This window comes from Seriola lalandi, unplaced genomic scaffold (assembly GCF_002814215.2).
Source record: "Seriola lalandi dorsalis isolate HSWRI2012SDOR001 ecotype SW California unplaced genomic scaffold, Sedor1 jcf7180002054045, whole genome shotgun sequence".
Lineage (NCBI taxonomy): Eukaryota > Metazoa > Chordata > Actinopteri > Carangiformes > Carangidae > Seriola > Seriola lalandi.
In genome coordinates this window covers 415,767-427,805 of record NW_019524598.1, presented here as the reverse complement: position 1 = coordinate 427,805, position 12,039 = coordinate 415,767, and the positions used below count along the sequence as shown (strand labels likewise).

General features: G+C 40.9%; 1 protein-coding gene across 2 annotated transcripts in view; it reads right to left on the bottom strand.

The window, feature by feature from the left end:
• Positions 1-1,194: 1,194 nt before the first annotated feature.
• rftn1b (raftlin, lipid raft linker 1b) overlaps positions 1,195-12,039 on the bottom strand; it is a 98,273-nt gene continuing 87,428 nt past the window's right edge. For both annotated transcript variants that reach the window (XM_023402960.2, XM_087173121.1), the window contains exons 8-10: positions 9,574-9,677; positions 4,485-4,560; positions 1,195-3,740 (exon numbers count right to left, since the gene is read on the bottom strand). In XM_023402960.2, coding sequence (XP_023258728.1) covers positions 3,081-3,740; positions 4,485-4,560; positions 9,574-9,677 — 840 coding nt within the window. In that variant the 3' untranslated portion in view covers positions 1,195-3,080. The remainder of the gene's footprint in view (positions 3,741-4,484; positions 4,561-9,573; positions 9,678-12,039) is intronic.

The following is a 12,039-nucleotide window of genomic DNA, read 5'->3' as shown; positions in this document are numbered from 1 at the left end:
GTGACCCCCCCCCCGTAAAACCAACAACAGCCCTCGGGAGGTAGCTCGAAGCATCAGTCAGAAATACATTTTAGCAAGCTTTAGCGGAACAGCAGAGGCAACACAAAGCCCACAATAAAAATCTCTCGACTCATAAACAGAACATTCACAATAATAATAATAATAATAATAATAATAATAATAAAAAAAATGGCATGTTCCAAACATCTTCAAAATAAATCCAAAACATATTTCCTTCATATAGACAAACACTTCAAATCTTTTATCCCCTCACTGTGAATTCCAGTAATAACACAGGGAACAACAGCTTCAAAATACCAACACTGACTGTAGCAAAACTTTCCTGTTTGACTATAACAAACATATAACACTTAAATCACCACTGTGCCTCTAAAGGACATTTCTAATAGCAGGTTGAGGGCCATTTACAGTATAGTAAGGCTAAACTGGTCACAGTTTTTATATTCTACTCTACACAAAGACATTTGCCATTTTACATTGAAAAGAATCTCAGCGGCGGGTGGATTAATCCCCCAAAAAGGAGAGCACTTATTCGGCATAATCGATCTTACTTGTGTGTAATTGAAGAGTTTCATCTCCAAAAGGAGACATGACCAAGGTATCATCTATTCTCATAAAACAAAAGATCCAAATTATGACAAATTATAGTCTGTATAAAGCGAGACAGCAGGTAGTTTAAGTTCTTGAACGACCGAATGCTAACGTTTTAATAAATAGATTTTCTGACACATTATATGACAAAGCGTGTCCAATTTCTCTGCAAAATTTAGCATTTTTAACACAAACTCATCCTCCTCAGTGCAAACGATTCCCTATATGACATCACCGTTAAATCTAAAGGCTATTTTCTTGAGGTGTTTTGCTGTCAATACATCCCCCAATAAGTGACCCCCATTATAAATGCATGATTCCTGACAGATACCCTACTGACAAAATCCATTAGCGAGCTAATGAGAGCTCTGCACCGTGAACATTGCCACCTCCCTCCCTCACCGTCTCCTTTTTCTCAAATGGAAAGCTACATGATGTAATGAAACAGCACATGATGACTTGGTTATTGTCAGGAATGATGTCGGGTAAGACGTGCTTAAAGAGCTGGAGGTAAAATAACGACGGAAATCTCAACGGGGAATGTGGAACATAAACAGACGTTGCTTTAACGGAGCCTATTCATTTCTTTTATTTGACTCTCTTATGCTCTGTGGCCTCTCTCTTCCACTCTCAACCTCTTCCTTTGTCTCAATTTCTCCGCCTCAATCTTCAGTTTTGGTCTGAGTAAACAACATCGAGCCTCTGCCCTGACCGCACAGCTTAACCTTGTTTCCGCACTGAGAAGCATCTCCGTGGCCTTTGACTGGAAATGTAATTAAAAATGTAACTTTTGCGTAGAAATAAATCCTCCCTCCTGTATGTAAAAACTAACTAGGAGAATCTAAATACGAGTGCTGCCCTTGGGCTGCAAACATTCAGCTGAATTTCACATCCTTATCTAACTTGGCTTTGAATGTGGGACATTCTGTATGCAAGGTGAGCTTAGCACACCACACCAAAGAGTGATTATCGGCTCTCTTTGAAGCACTTGACGGCTTAGAGCTCAGCGTAAACAATTATCTCTTCACCCTACTTTGGATTGCCTGTCGCAACAAACGCCTTTCCCATCACCTCTACCAGCGTTCTCCTCCAAGTTCCCTCCACATCACAACTTAATATGGTGCACAGAACCAAGGAACAGGAAGTGGTGATGCAGTCTGTGATCACATAGGACGCTCTTCTGAGCTTACCAGCCTCTTATATCGTGAGTCGTTTGGAAGAGTCAGGCCTGTGTCTAGTCAGGATTCTCTTGGATCTTGGATTAGGGAGCTGACTTGTCTTTTCCACAGCTTCAAAAACCAAGGAGAGCTGCTCGAAATGTTTAACAGTCAGGTGAAAGTACCTCTTGTAACAGATGCTATATCTGGGTACAACTCTCAGACAGGACTAGAAGAGCTGAAGGGGGTAGGTGGGTGGTCTCAAACTTTTCTTCAAAAGCAAGAAATGACCTTTCAGAGACATCACTGCCGTTCTTTCAGGCTATCTAATCAACCCTAATTAAACAGGCTGCAAGCTGACATAAACTCAGTGTTACATTGCAAGAAGAACGGTGTAATGCTCCTCACCCTCCTTAAAGGCCTGGTCACAACAGAAAGATGCACAGTGTAATTTGTCCATGTATCTTTGCAAAATGTGTGGCTCTAGAAGCTTGGTGATATAGGGTCTATTCACAGGGCGAGTTGGTAAATTACTATATCTGGTGAGCTAACTGCTAACATCATTATTCAGTCTTAGTAGCTCCCCTTTAGCATTTCATTGTACCTTATTTAATTCAATAAAGAATCACTGAAGGGGTAAAGAAGAAGTTAGATAGCTAACTTGTTAACTGACAGTTAGTTTGGTTGCTGATGAGACAGTAAGCTGAATAAAAGTCAGCTAATAAGCCATGATAGCGTCCTTCATTTTTGAGTTGCCCTTGGTTAGCAGCACAAAATCGATGTTCAACTCTACTGAATTTGAACTTTATGCAAAGAAGTAATGCAGATTTATTTTGCCCCCAAAAACTTATCAAATAATCATGCTGATTCCATTTGAATGAATTAATTTCACTGAAAAGTTTAGCTGTTTTATGTGCTGATGTGACCAGGCCTTCAAGTTGTTGCTCATTCTTCTAGAGCAAAACAAAAACCCATCCTGTTTGTAGATATTCACCAACCCTGTTGAACCTCATCCAGTTATTCCAGTGACTCCACATTGACTCACGCACCAGCACCGCCTGTTTTTGGATATATACATTCAGTATGTGTGGTTATATGGTAGGACTGATGTCTGCAGTTACATGAAATCATTCTGTAGCTACACTGTTAAGATTGGGGTGGGGGACATCGTTTATGAAAGATGGCAGGTTTGGACAATGCTGCAGCGGTGGGGATCGAAGCCCCATTAATTTGGATCAGGGACAACACTGTGAACCAGTTTTTAAGATGGGGAATTTGAGAGGTAGGGCGGGGAAAAACCTTGACTTGGGGCTACTCTTGAGTCTCCTCTGGGCTTTGATTGGTCAGTGTGGCCTGTGAGTCTGCCACAATCTCCTTGGCGATGACCTCCACGCTTGCTGGTTCTTCTGTCTTGTGTTTGATCGCATTCTCTTCACCTTCGTCTTTCTCCTTATCCGTCTCAACACCGTTTTCGATCACAGCTTCAACTTCTGCTACGCTTTCATCCTCCTTTTCTTTGGTCTTGTTCTCTGTTTCCACAGTCGCAACAGTTTCTGCCACTTCCCGGACGTTTTCTAAAGGCTCTCCATTCTCCTTTGATCCTTCTCCATCCATTATCTTTTCTTCTGCCTCTTCTTCTTCCTCTTCTGTGCCATTTTCTGCTCCTTTTGTCTCTTCTCCTCCATCTTTCTCTTCCACGGTCTCTATGCTGATTTCAATCCCATCGTCAACGTTTCTATCTTCCTCACATCTCGATTCCCTTTCTAGCGGTGTCTCGCTTTCCCTCGCTGCCTCTTCATCTGTTGCGTTCACCCTACTCTTGTCTTCCTCTCTCTCAACCTTTTCTCGGTCATCAAGAATCTTGGGATCTTCTGCGTCCTTCTCAGTTTTTGTTTTCTTCTTCTTCTTGTTCTTTGCTGTGTCTTTGATGCAGTTCTTATTGGACTTTCCTCGGGGCTTGAAGATCAGTTTCTGAAACATTTAGATTAGCATGTTAGTGGAATGCATTGTAACTCTTTAAATATGCTTTTGGGCACAAAGCATTACACACAGACTTAATTAAGAATGGATCACAGTGGATCTAATATTGCAAAGGGATAACTAGCTAATTCAAATGAGTCTCATTGATGCACGGAAGGAAATTGAGGCCATTTTGAGGGGAGTTATTGCTGGCCTCAAGGCCTTCAGTCTGACCAAACAAACAGGCAAAATTTAATGCAATAGGTCCTTAATTACTTGAACAACTTCTGGAGGGTTCTACACATTGCAGGGATGTAGAGAACTGAGATAAACTCTGGTCAAGAAAATCTTGTTAACGTTAGCAATTCCCGGAGTCTTAGAGCCTATTAAATTTGTTGTTGTGATGGCAGTTTAAATTCGGGTCAAAGGAAGCGTCAACATGGATTCATTCCACTGCGGACAAAGGTTAGCTTTATAGTTTATCACCACTATTCAGGGTCGCCAAGACAGCATGACCAACCCTCCTCCCCCCAAACAACACATCTGTCGGTTACAGAAGAATCTCAAACAGAGAAGAGCGCCTTCATGTTTGTCCATTGTTGTGTGCGTTTGTGTACTTAAAAGAAAAACCAGCTGTGGAATCAGAGGAGCCAAAGGTAATGTTGGCTTTGGATATATGGTGAGCAGGTGACAGAAGGACTGGTGGGAGACCTCACATTAGCCAAGAAATACAGAGAGGAATGTGAGGTCAAATACCTTGGATTCCCTCCTCTTTCGGCCCAACACGGGTCTCTGCAGGAAAACAATCTGCTTGGTGGACAGACTTCCATCACTGAAAGATGAGGACACAGAGAGAGAGAAACACAAAGAGAAGAGAACATCAGCTGACAATGTTGGCAATTCATCAAGACTCTGAGATTATTTTACTTCTTGAATCAAGCACCTTTACTTTTTTTGGCACTAATTTATTTAGAAATGATTTAAAACAACACGAGAATGGGAGAGGGAAATATGTTATTCCCATTGGCTTTTCAAGGTTCAGACATTCAGAAACACTGACGGATTATTTATAATTCATTGTTGTTTTTTTTGTGCTGCAGCACTCCAAGATATATGTGCACAATTCATCTGAGTTAAATCCCGGGATAATACACAGTCATCCACACTCTTACTGACCTTCCGACGAGATAGTGAGATGATTGCTGGCCACTGCCCATGCTTCACTCTCTTATCTGACAGTTTAAGGATATATGTTCACATTTGCGGCCGAACCTCTTTACTGCTGTCGCCTATCAGTGTCGTTTCACCCGCTTTCCCTTGAATCGTGCAGGGAAACAGTCTGAGGCTGATATTGAAGTTTGCCTGAATGTCTGTGAACATCTACTTCTCAGATTATGTATTTCTTCCTTTTTCCCTCAATTCCCAAAACATAATCCTCCATCCAATGCACATGTCACACCCCTGTGTTCTGAGGAGGATAATCTGCACAAGTACTCGCGCTGACAGATTAATCGTGGCAGGAAATGCAGATTCATTTCTGAGTGGGCTTCCTGTCTCTCACGCTTACTCCCACACTTTCGTCTGCTCATCTTTGTCATAAACAGCCCCCTGTTTTTTTTTTTTTGCCCAATGTGCTCTCACTAACTACCAACCCGCTGAGTTTTACCTCTTTGCTCTTATCTCTCACGACAGCCTGATGTCTGACAGTTATATTGTTTGTTTCTGCTTTGTTCCTTCTATTTCTCTTTTGCTATTATTGGACATGGTTTAAAAGGAGATATGTTTTCCTGTGCTGCTATCTGACACAAGTCCAATAACACACACACACACACACACACACACACACACACACACACACACACACACAAAGGTTACATGCTGTCTGAAGTTAAGCTGCCCGCTCAACCTTGCACATGAGGAAAGATGGCAGGTTTATGATCGCAGGAGAACCCTTAAAGCCTACTACAAATCTTCCCTTTCTCAACATCAAATGGACTTGAGACTCCTCCAGCACAGGGCTTACAAACCATCCAAAGCCCACCACAACTTCTTTTTTTTTTTTTTCCATTACCTCCTTCCTTCCACCGTTTATCCATATGCTATTTTCTAGGCTGTCAAGAATGCTGGACGGCTTCCTGTGCGAATCACAGCTGAAAACTTCCCAGCAAAAGCCCCAGCCCATTAAGCTAGAAAGGAGTGGATGGCTTAGAAAATTACAGGCCTTTACTGAACCTGCTCTTGGCTGTCAGTGTCAGCCACACTATTATAACTTGAAGCCATATAGTACAGCAATAGCCTGCGACTATTTATAGGTGAATGTACCTGTCGGTGGCTTCATCTTTTGGGAAAGAAACTGCCACTTGAAATGAAAAAAAAAAAAAAAACCTGACACAACAAACCTGATGCTCCAACCGAATTGCATCTTTCCTCCATAAAACTAAGATGAAGACTCTATAATGCTGCATCTTTTGATCACTAGTTAGATCCCAGCAAAGTGAGATGCCTGCGATAATTAACTAATTTTTCTCAACCTTCTTGTTTGCTTGTTGTATGTTCACCGCATCATAGTTAATGCAGAGAAATTCACATTTGCTGTAGTAAATGGCTCTGAAATGCAATTACCATCCACATTAATTGAATGCGGCGAACATGAATGCGTGCTCTGAGACAACTACATGAATTAATGTTGTGTGGAGAAGCCGCTGAGCACCAGTTAGCATTAATTTCAGACGCTGCTGAGATCACTGACACTTATCCGACCCCTCCAGATGAAGTGCAGCCTGCAAACCCTCAGACTACAAAAAGCGTGCATTTACAAATTTGCTATTTAAAAATGGAGGAGTCAACACCACGAAAACAAGTGTAATGAGTATTGCTAATCTGAAATAGATCATCAACCATTATTTCAGTGCGCAAGAAATGTTTTGCAGGCAGGGGGAGAAATGAGCTCCGTCTTGTACTGTATCTAGGCCGACTCTGATTAATTAGCCATGTTGTGCTGTTGCGTTGTGGCATTTTGAAAGAGAGGAGAGAGGGAGGGAAGGTGGGGAAAAAAACAAAGGATGAAAATAGAGAGGTAATTAATCAGCTGTGTTCTGAAAGAGCAGCAAACATGACCAGGATAGGTGGGGGCAGAGCAAACAGACGGTCAGTGCATGGAAATGCTACATGCACACTTCATCAGTGGGACACATGACAACATATATTATTAAAGGATTATTCATGTCTACCTCAAAACAATATTTACATGCTTGTATGTAGACAGAAAGAGTTATTGGTGGCTTTAATCACTGGCCACAAAGAGTTCTCTTAAACGGTTTCAATATAAGTGAAGGGGGTCAAAAATAAGAAATGCAGTATAAAGTTTAGCTGAAGCTAACATGAGGCTTCAGCAGTCTGACAGTGAGGAGTCTGGAGAGGGGACGCTCCGAAGTTTCTGTCTTTTTAGTACGAACCTCACTGATCCTTCCTGAGTTGCAGAAGGACAGAAAGTGGGAATTTGGTTCTAAAATAACCATAAATTTGGAAAATACCCACTTGAATTTTCTAATATTAGTTCCACCTCTTCCTCATATTCCCCCATTTTCAACATACACGTGGGCATGTGAGTATTGTTTTAAGCTGAAACTAAAGGTCATCTCTCCAAATTGTAGGGCTGCTTGTCAAACTGCCGTGCCTTGTTTTCTATTTCCACATGTGTTAAATACAGATGTGACATGTGTATGGAGTTGTTTAAAGGCATGTTTGACATAAAGTAATGCAACAAGTTACTTTTGCTGCTAATAGTAAACACTTTATATGGGACTAAATGTTGATCTTTCACCAGAAATAATTTGCTTCTTCCTGATACAGAGGACAATGAACTCATCAGACAGCTCGTCTAGGATCCAGTTTCCTTGTTACTCTGCCAATTCACTGTCACAATATTTATTGCTTAACTCTTGTTTATGGAATCTCGTCTTTTTCTAATTTGCAATCACTATTGAAGTTTCACAGTTGCTTCAAGTCAAGGCCCAAAAGCTGCCTGCAGCCTTATTTGGAAATGTGTTTATCTTGGTGCAGATCTGTGCATGCATGTAGACTAATTATCTTATCGTTATCACTGCAAAACATTACTTAATTGAAAAATTTAAAGCAAAAGCAGGTCTGTTTGATCATGAAGGCTTTTGACTATATTTGTTTTTGTTGTATTACTATTCTTAAATACCTATGAGTGGTTTCTAAGACTGGTTTGCAGTGTCACAGAGAGCCATACTGGGCCATTCTGCAGTGAAATATTCCACTGGTTTAGCACATTATCAACATGTTGAGGAACAAATTCTGTTTTGCAGTGAAGCTCTTCAGTGTGTCTGAGAACACGCAAGGCCTTTGACCATAAGCGGATGTACACTCATCTAGCAGCCATGAGTGATGAGTCAGCACGAGCTAAGCTGAGGAACCATTACATTTCTGTGAAGAGATTTTCCACCAACAGTCAGAGCTGCTGCTTTTAAACTTTCACAGCTGCTGCTGGTCGGCTCAACGCTCAGTCCAAATTGGCACAGATTTAGGTCAATTCCTTCTAAAAGCTGTCATATTTCTTTGAACAATAACTTCAACAGACAATGTGTGTGTGTGATAATTTACACCAGGCTGCAGTTTTCACAGGTATACTGAGGCACATACAGGAAGTGGCCAGTGTTAGATCTTGTGTGATTGTGTGATTTTTTCATTTTCACTTTTATTCAGAGATTTTAGTAAAAAAAGGAAAATCTATATTCTGTCTTTCTAAACATGGCAGTGACACAGAGCTGTCACTTCAGGTTATACCGGCAAAATGCTGAAAACTGTGTTTTTCCATTTTTCTTTTTCTTGTTTTTTATTCTTTTGAAATCCTACTCAAATAACTCTTTTAATGTTGCCCTTGCAATTTTATGTCTGATAAAAAGCACTTTGGCTCTTTTCTTGATGCAAGGTGCTTTATAAAAACTTGTCTTTCCTTGAGCACTTTGAAGAACATTATACTTCTTCTTTGCAGATTAAGGCTTTTCATACAAAAAATTTAAAATGCAATTAACATGTTAATGCATCAATAATACCGATCCAATAACATTATATATAACAATTTAACACGAGCCCTTCTGCAGTATGCATTGTGCTGATGTAAGTGTATGTGGGTACATTTTAGGTGAAGGACTTTTCCTTGTAACTGAGTAATTATACATTGTGGCGTTCCTGCTTTTATTTTGTTAAAAGGATCATCATGACAAAGAGCAGAAGTAGCAGTTGTTGAATAGATCCTCAGGTCATAGAGTTATGTTTTACATTTTAAGTATATTTCACAGGACAGAGGCACCTTGTTATGAACAAACTCCATCAGATATTAGGCCTTGATGTGAGCTAAAGATTTAGCACCAAAATGAAATAAAACACTCAAAATATAATTTTAAGTATTTACATCACATATTCAGTGCCAACACTGAATTAAATATGATTTAATGTGGCTGCTTTTGTTACCCTGATGAACAGAAAATTACCTTTTAATGTTTAAATGAAAACAGACCTATACAAATGAATTACAAATATAATACTTGTGTAGGTACATGTGTGCGTAAGTATTCACCCCACAGGATATAGGACACACTTAAATCACCACTGCTGCTGCTAATTGCTTTTAGAAGTGGAAATGGAGATCACTGTGTTGTGTTTACTTGTCAATACTTTTTTATAGACACTCGTAAAAACAGTAAAAAGGAGCAAAAGGCTTGTAGTTGCTCTTGTTGCAGTTCCCGCTGGCTGCCAACAGAGGTCGATAGAGGTCATACATTACTAAATGCCCCTCTAATAGTCACATGAGGGTGATTACCTGTTAGTCTTGATTATGGGAGTTGGCAGCACACAGGTGAGTCTCCATCCGTATGTGGCGAGGGACTGTAGCAGAGGAACATAATCAGCCTTCACCTGCAGACCCTGTGAAGAAAACAAGACGTCCATCACAACCTACAATCAAACTGAAAACAGCTCGCGGTCCCCGATCCTGCTCCTCTTAAACACTACGTACACACACAGCGCAATGAGCAGTATGCACGCATATTATGCAGCAGAGGGCATTCACTACTGTGATTACAGCTCAAGTTATGAGATGTAATCAACGTGGTCAGCATCACTCAAATTTCAGTAAAAAATGTCCCTCTCCAGACATGATGGCTGTTATACAATGTCGTGCCTGAGAGGTTGTTTTCCAAGAGCAGTGCACACGGGTTACTGGTAAACCCAGACATAAATCAACCGTTACAGAAACTCCCAGGTTGCCGTGAGTCAACATGGCAACCGTCTCTTCGTGACAAGTATTTGTCAGATCAGTAAGTCCTTGAGTAAATAGACTGCTCATGTGAAACTGCTCACTTTGAGGCAAACATTTTAATGTGGTTTTAACAGCCACACATTGTCTCAGTGATGGATTTGAATCCAGAAAGGATGAAGCACAACAATTTAAATGTTATTATTTTAACAGAAATACACACATATTGCTTCATGTACTTTCAGACGACACAGACACAGCGACAGACAAACACACCCGTTTCGGAGCGTGTGCATGTGGTTTACCCTTCTTTTCATGTTAGGCACCTGCTGAAAATGAAAAACCACAACACGAGTTGGTCGGATTGCTCGTACTTAAAACAAGATTTGCATTCGCACGCACGCACACAGAAAAAACATACCCTCACATAGAGGTATTAAAAGACCTGAAGGAACGGCTCTGCATCCCTAAAAGCACGTCCAAAGTTGGTGACTTTGCAAGATAAATATCATTTGGAAGACAAGAGTGGAATAAAAGTCTCAGCATTCAGGCCATTACCCTTTTTTACATAAATTCCAGACCGTTACCCTCTGTGGTGCAGGGTGAGTACTGATATGAGTCAAGAAGCCAGTCAACATGAACGAAGCACACCACAGAACTTCACAGAGCCTATTCATAGAGCACTGATCAACTGCTCAAGAACAGAGACTTGAGAATACATCACACCTACACACGCTACATTAGCCGTCACCGTACTGCGAAGTGTGAAAATCTCCTCTAATTAAAGCTGCACCAGCCAAAGGTTTCATGTGCATGTACTGTACAGCTGCCTTCATCTGCCTCTTATCACAGAGAGGCTGCGCTGCACGAGTGTCCCTTTGTCCCTCAGGGAACCACCACACACACACACACACACACACACACACACACACACACACACACACACACACACACACACACACACACACACACACACACACACACACACACACACACACACATACTCAGGTACATCTGGTGCCAAATCAAAACTTTAGAGTGAAATACAAAACCAAGGCAGAACCATCAGCTCCTCCTTTTTTTAGGTGTGACATCACAAACCAGGCAGGTTCATACACATGAGCCTGTTACATGACGTTTTACTGATGAAGTGTTGGGTGATTTAGGATATTGGAGCTGGAAACATGCATGTACCTAAATAAAAAGCTTTAGCTGTGGTAATCTGCATGCTAGTGATGTATAATACTTTAACACTGCAATGCAGTGCATTTTTACAGTGTAGAAATGTGTGTTATGATGCCACTTACGATGATAATGATAATGACACATCTCAAGGGGTGATGTAAATTAAACTAGATTAAACTTCTACTAATACTGTTTACACGATTAAATAACACATCATCTGTCATACTGTTAATTCTATAACAGCAACTATGAGAGCAACTACTAATACATGAACCCTGTAGGTGATGTCACTGAGGCTAGGTCCATCTTTTTTTACTGTCTAAGACTACAATACTTCCCTGCCATGATTATCTCTACATCTGCAGCTGGACATAGTTTGTATTCATACGGAGAGAATTAAAAAGTGAGAACATTTCTGAGAAAGACAGGGACTGATCAGCATGCAGGGCTCATTGTCTGCCATGAGACACACTGTGGGTCACAACACTTAAACCCACTCCACTGCACAACGCCTCATTTCTCTTCCGCAGGTTTTTATTGACCAAGATGACAGAACAAGCACAGACAGACTTAGAGCAGTTGCGTATTAAGTTGTAGGTCGCATAGAGCTAATCGTTAGAACACAAGACACTGCTCCAGACATTATTTACACAAGCATTACTTTCTAAGTTCCTACAGGGAGCGGCGCACATCTACATTTTTCGGGGGTTTATGTTGGAACCACTCCCAGAAACAAGCTCTGTCTCAAAGCTTTCCCAGAAAGTAAATAGAGAAATAATTTTTCTGTAATGGCTTGCTGTTCTTTGGAGCAGGTGAGAGGTAATCACAGTCCCTGGAGTGTGGCTC